The sequence below is a fragment of the Oratosquilla oratoria genome, chromosome 40 (genome assembly GCF_046742065.1).
Source record: "Oratosquilla oratoria isolate Oo_2021 chromosome 40, ASM4674206v1, whole genome shotgun sequence".
Taxonomy (NCBI): Eukaryota; Metazoa; Arthropoda; class Malacostraca; order Stomatopoda; family Squillidae; genus Oratosquilla; species Oratosquilla oratoria.
Window position 1 is genome coordinate 2,516,182 of NC_134816.1, and position 9,580 is coordinate 2,525,761.

Sequence of the window (9,580 nt, forward strand, 5' to 3'; positions counted from 1 at the left end):
ACTAAAACGAGACATAGGATAGAACTATTTTCCTACTCTCAAAAAAAAAAAAAAAAAAAAAAAAAAAAAAAAAAAGTCAAGGCATAAAAGGGTCTGGGAGTTTTTCAAATAGAACCCTAAGGCTTGTTTTTTTAATGTGCGTGGATATGGTGCAGATGAAAGTAAAAGGGAAAACATAGGCGGTATGTTTGTGAGAAGAGAGGGATGTGTTGGCACTGAGTGAAACTAAGTTTAAAGGGAGGGTGACTTTGAGTTTGGGAGTGTAGTGGGGAGGGTGTCGGGAGTGAAGAGAGGACGAGGGAGAGAAGGGGTGGATATGCTAGTAAGTGAAGAGATAGGTAAGCATATTGTGGAGTGGAAGGAGATTTCTTTAAGGTTAATATTGCTTTTTGTAAGTACATTTGGGCCTGGTAATGAGAAGAGTGTAGAGGAAAGGTAGGCTTTTTGTTAATGTAGTGGTATTGGGAGATCTCAATACTAGAGTGGGAGATGAACCAATAGACGGAGTGGTTGGGAAGTGTGAAGTGTAAGGGAAAAATCGTAGTGGTGATGTGTTTAGAGATTTGGTGATAGCTAACCCATTGTTTAGGAAGAAAGTCAAGCATAAGTACACATGGGAGAGGATAGTGGATGGGAGGGTGGTAAATAGGGCTTTAATGGACTATATAGTGGTAGCCAGGAGAATAATAGGAAGAGTTTTGGATGTACATATTCTAAAGGGAGAGAGTGGGGGAATAGGAGGGTTTAGGAGAAGTAGGGGTTATGTGGATCATATTTATTAGTAAGACATATGTGAGAAAACTTTAGCAAAGGGTAGGGGTGTTTTTTGGTGCATTTATGGATTTGGAAAAAGGCTTATGACAGGGAAGACAGAAAGGCACTGTGGGAGGTTTTGCAGATATATGGAATAGGAGGAAAGCTGTCAAGAGCAGTCAGGAGTTTTTACTAGAGTACTACAGCCTATGTTAGAATTGAAAATAGAGAGAGCGAGTGATTTGCAGTAAAGGTGGGACTTGGCCACGAATGTGTCATGTCACCATGGCTGTTCAATGTATACATAGATGGGATGGTACAGAATGTAAATGCAAAGGTGGTGAGCAGGGGATTGGAAATGGTTAAAAAATGGAGAAATAATGGGAGATAAAAAAGTTGTTGTTTGCTGACGACACTGCACTTTTTGCAGGATTAAAGGAAGGATTAAGGAAGTTAGTGATGGAGTTTAGGAAGGTGTGCGAGAGGAGAAAGTTGAAGGTAAATGTAGGTATAAGTAAGGTGATGAGATATACAAGGGGAGAGAATGGCAACAAATTGGAAGTGAGTATTAATGGAAAGAGACTGTCGGAAGTGGATAGCTTTAGATACTTCGGGGTGCATGGACGAGAAAAGAAGGAGTGGAGGTGAAGGTAGAATGTAGTTTGAGAGAAGCAAGCAAATGTCTTGGGGATGAAAAAGTGTAATAAGAAATAGGCAATTGAGAATGGATTCTATGAATGTATGAAGGGGTGTAGTCACACATAAAGCACACACTCACGCATCACCATCAAGTGTTCACGTACGGAAAAGGATTCTATCATGCATTAACCTCATGATACTTACATGAACAGGGCAGATGCCTGATATCACCATTCACCCACATAACCACTATACTCTCAATGAACATGTACATATATGCGTAGCTCAACACCAAACAAAACCAAACGCTTTTATTAAAAAGATGTAATCCCCAGCCACGGCTAAAACAATGATGTAATATACAATAAATGTAATATAAATCCAACTTGGCCCCCATGTAGTTGGAAATGCCAGGTCAGCAGTTTTGATCTAAGATGCCCAGATCGGACGGAGGACCGCCAGTCTGGTGAGTGAGAGCCTCCGGGCCACTAGTTTGTAAAGTACATAAACTGTGATTAGAATAGACTCAAAGAAACTAGATATGTTTCCTTAACCGTACCACGGTAACAGGGGTGATTGTGCCGAAAGCAATGTATGGGGCAGAAACATGGAACATAAGAGAGAAGGAGTTTAAATGTTTTTGATATGAAAGGCCTAAGAAGTATGGTAAGCGTTACAAGGTTGGACATAGTGACAAATAAAGAGGTGTGGAGGAGATCGGGGTGGAAAACGAGGAGGGAGATACGGTTGATGAAAGGGTATTGGGATGGTTTGGACACATGGAAAGAATGTGTGAAGAATGATTAGCAAAAGAAATGTGGTATGCAGAGGTGGCTGGAGGGAAAAGGAGGGGGCGACGGAGGATGAGACGGTTGGATGGGGTAAAAGGGGCGTTGAGCAAGAAGAAGCTTTTAACCCCATCCATCACCTCCATAAATACTAGTTTACTTCTATTTACTGCTCCCCTCTATGGTTTTGTATTTCTTTTTTCACTTTCAACTTTCATCACTGTCTTAAGTATGTTTTTCACCATATATTTCTGTAGGAAGTAAGTAATGTTTCTTTATGGGGTGAATTAAACGGAGGTAATTATTTTTTTTCTTCTTTTCTTCCCGAATAATGTTACACTTGGCTTGTCAATTTACACCAAGGGACTTCCAACTTCCTCAATTTACTTTCTACGCCACCTCTGCACTGACGTCACAACTTTCTTAGTCCAATTATCTTTACTGTTACAGTTAAGTGCCTCCCTTAAGGGCGTGACTTTACTACTGTGAACCAATAAAAAAAATTCTCCTCCACTCTTTCTCCAATCAGAAAGACTGTTACAACATCTTAAGCAACACTGCTTACTCAAGCAGTCACGATATCGATGCATGAATGGCTTAGATTACACATTGTCACATCAGCCCTTAAAATCTGTTACCTAGCAGTTGTTTATAAACTTTAGACGAGGAGCGAGATTTTGAAATCCTTTGCGGCTATTGTTTACCAAACATCCAACTCATAAAATGAAATTCTTGCCACTTACCCCTCTATCTGCTTTATTTGTCTACCTTTATCTACAAACCTTTTACAGAGGTTTCTGTTAAGGAAGGGAGAAGACAGAAGATAGGGGTGAGTGTAGAATGATTGTGTATAGATGATACTATGATGCATGAAAGGAAGTGGGTAGGGAATGGGGTGGTAAGAAGCGGTTATGAGTAAATGATATTTTGGCGCATACTAGAGGAATTTCCCCCGTATTCAGTGTTACTGTATGAGAGGACAGAGGTGTGGGGAGGTCCCCGATTAGATGAAGTGACCTTGCTGTGGATGTGCTGTGTATTGGTGTATTGCTTGTGACCCAGGGCATTGGGCGAGATGCATGATTGGCCCGTCATCCAGGAGGAGCCAAGATTAGATGGAGGGAGGGGTGGTGAATGGGAATGGAGTGGGTGGGGATGAAATGGGTGGGAGTGGAATTATGCCATTTGACTTTGGCTGCCTCACTTGTAAGGGGGCAAAAGCCCTTGGTATATGTATGTATGCAAATATGTATATGTATGTATATATATATATATATATATATGTATGTATATATATATATATATATATATTTTTTTTCTTGTTGACAGACGAGATTAAATGATATTGCTGTTTCTGCATTATTTATCTTTTTGTTAAGAACTATAACACCAAACATAATACTTCCCTCACCCGTCAAAACTTAGAAGAAGGAACAGTAATAATAGACAGAGAAAAGAGACTCCCGCAGATTAGCATTTATTGAAGCAATCTATATAGCAGAATTAAAACCAACCATGAACATACATAGTATAGACCTCCAGATTCTCCCATCCCACAAGCGGACCTGACCTCACCTCTCCCAGTGATTCCTGATGACTACGCAGCAGCCAATCAGGATGATCGCTTCACACGACACCACCCAAACAATCAGAAATAAAATAGTATATAAACATCACACACACACACACACAAACAATTAGCCTGAAGATGGTCTACAGAGAAGACCGAAACGTTGCAACCTCATACGGACAGCTACTCAGCAAACTATCAGTCCAACACCGTAAATTAGCAAGAGAAATTGAAGATCTTAACAAAAAGATAAATAATGCAGAAACAGCAATATCATTTAATCTCGTCTGTCAACAAGAAAATATTCTTCCTGGATACACTAATATATATGTATATATATGTACCCATATATATATATATATATATATATATATATATATATATTTATATATATATGTGTGTGTGTGTGTGTGTGTGTGTGTGTGTGTGTGTGTGTGTGTGTGTGTGTGTGTGTGTGTGTGTGTGTTTGTGTGTGTGTGTGTGTGTGTGTGTGTGCATATATATAAATATATGCACACACACACACACACACACACACACATATATATATATATATATATGTGTGTGTGTGTGTGTGTGTGTGTGTGTGTGTGTGTGTGTGTGTGTGTGTGTGTGTGTGTGTGTGTGTGTGTGTGTGTGTGTGTGTGTGTGTGTGTGTGTGTGTGTGTGTGTGTGTGTGTGCATATATATATATATATATATATATATATATATATATATATATATATATATATATGTGTGTGTGTGTGTGTGTGTGTGTGTGTGTGTGTATATTTATAAAAGACAAATTATATAGCCGTGGCATGCAGGACTCGAACCTACCGCCCATGGGCCGTTAAGACAACAGAGCAATGCTTTAATCCTATCGAATACTAAAACTTAAAAGTCTCGGAACTCGGAAAGATGCTGATTCCCGAGATTAGAAAAGATCACTCTCTGCGACCCATTTCCTTTTTCACCCAAGCCCAAGTCCACCCGTAGGAGGGTTTAAAGACCGGAATAAGTCCCTTTCACGCTACGCCATTGTAACTACGTGAGAAATTTGCTGGTGGACAGCAACATCAATCAGATAACTTATATGGCCGTCGCGTGCAGGACTCCAACCAACCTCTCAGGGGCCGTTAAGACAACTGTGCAGCGCTTTAACCATCTCGACTACTAAGGTTTAAAGTCCCGGAACTTGGAACCATACCAATTCCCGAGATTAGGAAAGATCACTCTCTGCGGTCCAATTTCCTTTTTCACCCAAGACCCAAGTCCACATGTAGGGGCGGGGGGTAAAGACCGGAACAATTCCCTTTCACGCTTCGCCATTGTAACTGTATGAGAAATTCGCTAGTGGACAGCGACATCAATCAGATAATTTATATGGCCGTCGCGTACAAGATTCGAATCTACCCCACAAGGGCCGTTAAGACAACTGTGCAATGCTTCAACCCTCTCGACTACTGAGGCTTAAAAGTCTCGGAACTCGGAACCATACTGATTCGCGAGATTAGGTAAGATCACTCTCTGCGATCCCATTTCTTTTTTCACCCAAGACCTAAGTCCACCCGTAGACCCAAGTCCACCCGTAGACCCAAGTCCCATTGTAACTGTTCACTTGCGAATTTCTCTCGTAGTTACAATGGCGAAGCGTGAAAGGGACTTGTTTCGGTCTTTATCCCCCGCCCCTACGGGTGGACTTAGATCTTGGGTGAAAAAGGAAATGGGACCGCAGAGGATCTTTCCAAATCTCGGGAATCAGTATGGTTCCGAATTCGAGACTTTTAAGTCTCAGTAGTCGAGAGGGTTAACGGCACATGAGTAGTAGGTTCGAGTCCTGCATGCGACGGTCATATAAATTACCTGATTGATGTCGCTGTCCACTAGCGAATTTTTCACGTATTTACAATAGCGAAGCGTGAAAGGGACTTGTTCGGGTCTTTACCCACTTCTACGGGTGGAATTGGGTTTTTTATATATATATATATATATATATATATATATATATATACAGGGTGTTCCAAAAAATTTGACGTCATTTTAAATGCCAATATCTAGGAAACTACTCAGTGCATCTCAATGAAACTGCACAAACTTTATGTTGAACATCATAAGTTTTATTAGTTGACATTTCAAAGAAAAAAACAAAGATTTGTAGATTCTATGACCGATTTCACAAATGTTCAATATGAGCGCCGCCTGTGACTCTGCACACGTCAAGTCGGTACTCAAACTCGTGCCAAACACGCTGCAGCATGTCTTTGGTAACATTCTCCAGTGCGGCAGTGATTCTCTGCTTGAGTTCTTCAACGTTAAGCCATGCCTGTCTAAGTACAGGCCGATCTAAGGCGAAACCACGAATGGTTAATTAAATCAGTTGTGGTTCATTGGATCTTATCCACCCACTTGGATAACTGGTCATTCTAGAGCTAATACATGCACACAAGCTCCGACCTCTGCGGGAAGAGCGCTTTAATTAAATCAGTTGTGGCTGAGTAGTATAAAGGGTGGCCGTCCTGGCCCCTGACCGTGGAAGACTACCCCGCGGGCGTGGTAAGTGATGTTGGGCGACTGGCGGTGGACGTTGGCCGGGAATGGGGTGGCACCTTCTTTCGGCCGACATGCCCCGTCCCGGTCGCTGACCGTGACGGAGCACCCCGCGGACGGGCTAAGTGGGGTTGGGCGACTGGCGGTGGACGGTGGCCTGGAATGGGGTGGCCACTTTTTTCGGTTGACGTACCCGGTCCTGGCCGCTGACCGTGGCGGAGCACCCCGGGGACGGGCTAAGTGATGTTGGGCGACTGGCGGTCTACGGTGGCCGGGACCCGACATCCGCAACTCTGGCATCTCGCGTATATAGTATACGGGGTGGGTAGTCTCGGCCGAGAGGCTGGATGGCCCCCACCCTTAGCGATCCGATCCATCCATAGCTAGTTAGCTATATAGGACTTTGGCCTGGATTGGGGTGGCCACTTCTTTCGGCCGACGTGCACCATCCCGGACGTTGACCGTGGCGGAGCACCCCGTGGACGCTCTAAGTGATGTTGGGCGACTGGCGGTCGATGGTGGCCGTTACCCGACATCCGCAACTCTGGCATCTCGCGTATATGGTGTACGGGATGGGTAGTCTCGGCCGAGAGGCCAGATGCCCCCCACACCTAGCGACCGGATCTATCCATCCTTCCACCAAACGGTCTACCTACACTGATAGCTATCTAGCTATCTAGCGTCAACGCCAAGCTACCTGTTTGATCCTGCTAAAAGTCATATGTTTTTCTCAAAGGTTAAGCCATGCATGTCTAAGTACAGGCCGATCTAAGGCGAAACAACGAATGGTTCATTAAGTCAGTTGTGGTTCATTGGATCCTATCCACCCATCTGGATAACTGGTCATTCAAAAGCTAATACATGCACACAAGCTCCGACCTCTGCGGGAAGAGCGCTTTAATTAAATCAGTTGTGGCTGAGTAGTATAAGGGGTGGCCGTCCTGGCCGCTGACCGTGGCAGACCATCTCCCGCGGACGGGGTAAGTGAGGTTGGGCGACTGGCGGTTTACGTTGGCCGGGAATGGGGTGGGCACTTCTTTCGGCCGACATGCCCCGTCCTGGCCGCTGACCGTGACGGAGCACCCCGCGGACGGGCTAAGTGGGGTTGGGCGACTGGCGGATTGTGGCCTGGAATGGGGTGGCCACTTTTTTCGGTTGACGTACCCGGTCCTGGCCGCTGACCGTGGAGGAGCACCCCGTGGACGGGCTAAGTGATGTTCGGCGACTGGCGGTCGACGGTGGCCGTTACCCGACATCCGCAACTGTGGCATCTCGCGTATATAGTATTATTTAAAAGTGAAAACTTTTCATTTATAGCTGAGAAAATTCTTCATTTAGAAAGAACTGTCAGATAGTGTCAAACAAGCAACAAATATGAACAAGTTCAAACAAGTTTTCACACAACGTTCTGCCCTCGCTGTCATAGAAATTACACCATCAGTTGAGCACGGGTGCTGGTTACAGGAACAACACTCTCTGCAATGGCTCGTAGGAAATCACTGAGTAATGAACGTATTTCAAAAATACTTCTCCAAAGCGATGTACAGTAAATGAAGATACAGATGACATAAGTGACGAAGAGTTTATACCTCAAGTTGGCGATGGCTCTAGTGATTGTTCTGATGCTGACGAGGATATTTCTGAAGATGTAACAGCATCAAGTGTTGCTGTCGACACTAGATACCTACAGTCTCCTTCTGGCGATCGTTGGTTCTTCAATGAGCCTTCCTCACAAGGTAGAATGAAGAGTTTGAACATATTGACTTCACAATCCGGTGTTACAGCATACGCAACAAATCGAATAACAGAAGACCCATGTACTGCATTTGATTTACTTTTTGACAGAGATATGATGGGGACCAATCCTTGCCCTTGTTCACTAATAAACAAGGGCAGCGGATTTGTCAAGATTGGGAACTCATCACAGAAAATGAGCTCCGTGCTTATGTTGGTCTCTGTATTCTTCGTGGCGTCTATCGCAGTAAGAACCAAGCTGTAAGGCAAATATGGAGCCCCGAATTTGGCCCTCCAATATTTTCAAAGACAATGTCAGTGACAAGATTCGAGGACATACGACGAGCATTGCGATTTGACGATCCTACAACTCGTAATAGCAGGTTAGCAAGAGACAAACTCGCCGCTGTTCGTTTATTGTTTGATGGATTCGTTCAGAACTCACAGCGTTGCTACGTACATACTGAATCTGTTACTGTTGACGAGCAGCTCTATCCGTACAGGGGACGTTGTAGGTTCATACAATACATGCCTTCAAAGCCTGCAAAGTATGGATTGATATTTTGGTTACTCGCAGATGCAAAAAGCTACTATGTATCAAATATACAAATGTACACTGGCAAAGATGAGTCGAGAACTGAAGAATTAGGAATGCATGTGGTACTCTCTCTTACCCGTCACTTGTATAGTTCTGGGAGAAATGTGACGTGTGACAACTTTTTTACCAGCCTGAAGTTGGCACGCGAACTTGCACAGAAACAAATGTCGTTAGTTGGAACTATTCGCAACAACAGAAGAGAAGTTCCTAAAGAATTACGTGAAGTAAAACAAAAAAAATGCACGAAAGGGTTTTTGGATATTCAGAAGATGGAATACAGATAGTTTCTTACAAAGCAAAAAAGAACAAGAATGTTGTACTCCTATCAAGTCAGCATTAGGGTTGGGCGGGATCCGAGTACTGGACCCGAATCCACCGGATCCGACAAGGCAGGATGTTGGTACTCGGATCCGCTGAGACGAGTACAAACGATTACTCAAGGATCTATTTTCCCTGTGGAGCCAAAATTCGTTATGACCACTATCTATACGAAGCATTACATTTATACCATACTTGATATTATCATTAATTAGTTACAAAGTCATATGTTGCAAATGAAATTACAATACAAAATAAACTATTATTTTCGGCTAGCGATACATGGCATACAATTTCAGTATTGCCATCGGCATCTCAAATTCTTCGGAGACTGATTGGCTGATGCGCTGTGACGTCACAGCAGAGGGTATAAATAGTGCCGCGCACTCCACGTGACTTCAGTAGCCGCCGGTCTGGCATGGCCGACCTCTACGTTGACGTCGGCAGGCGGGTTTACACCAAGACAAATACACACACACATTTCCCAAGTCACGTAAATCTCTGTTTTCAGAGTAGTGCTTGGAAGAAAAGAGGCACATGCACACTTTCTCGCTAGCAAAGCAGAGGCCCAAACCGTCTCTCTCAGTACGCCCAATCTGACCGCAGGCTGGTTGACGGAGAGACTTGGGACACCTTTCTGTCCGACCG

The 9,580-nt window shown here is 43.7% G+C and overlaps 1 protein-coding gene across 1 annotated transcript in view; it reads right to left on the bottom strand.

Moving 5' to 3' along the window:
* LOC143020771 (uncharacterized) overlaps positions 1-5,064 on the bottom strand; it is an 11,236-nt gene extending 6,172 nt beyond the window's left edge. The window contains 1 exon segment of the mRNA XM_076177507.1: positions 4,996-5,064. Within this exon segment, the coding sequence (XP_076033622.1) occupies positions 4,996-5,064 (69 nt within the window).
* Positions 5,065-9,580: the final 4,516 nt, after the last annotated feature.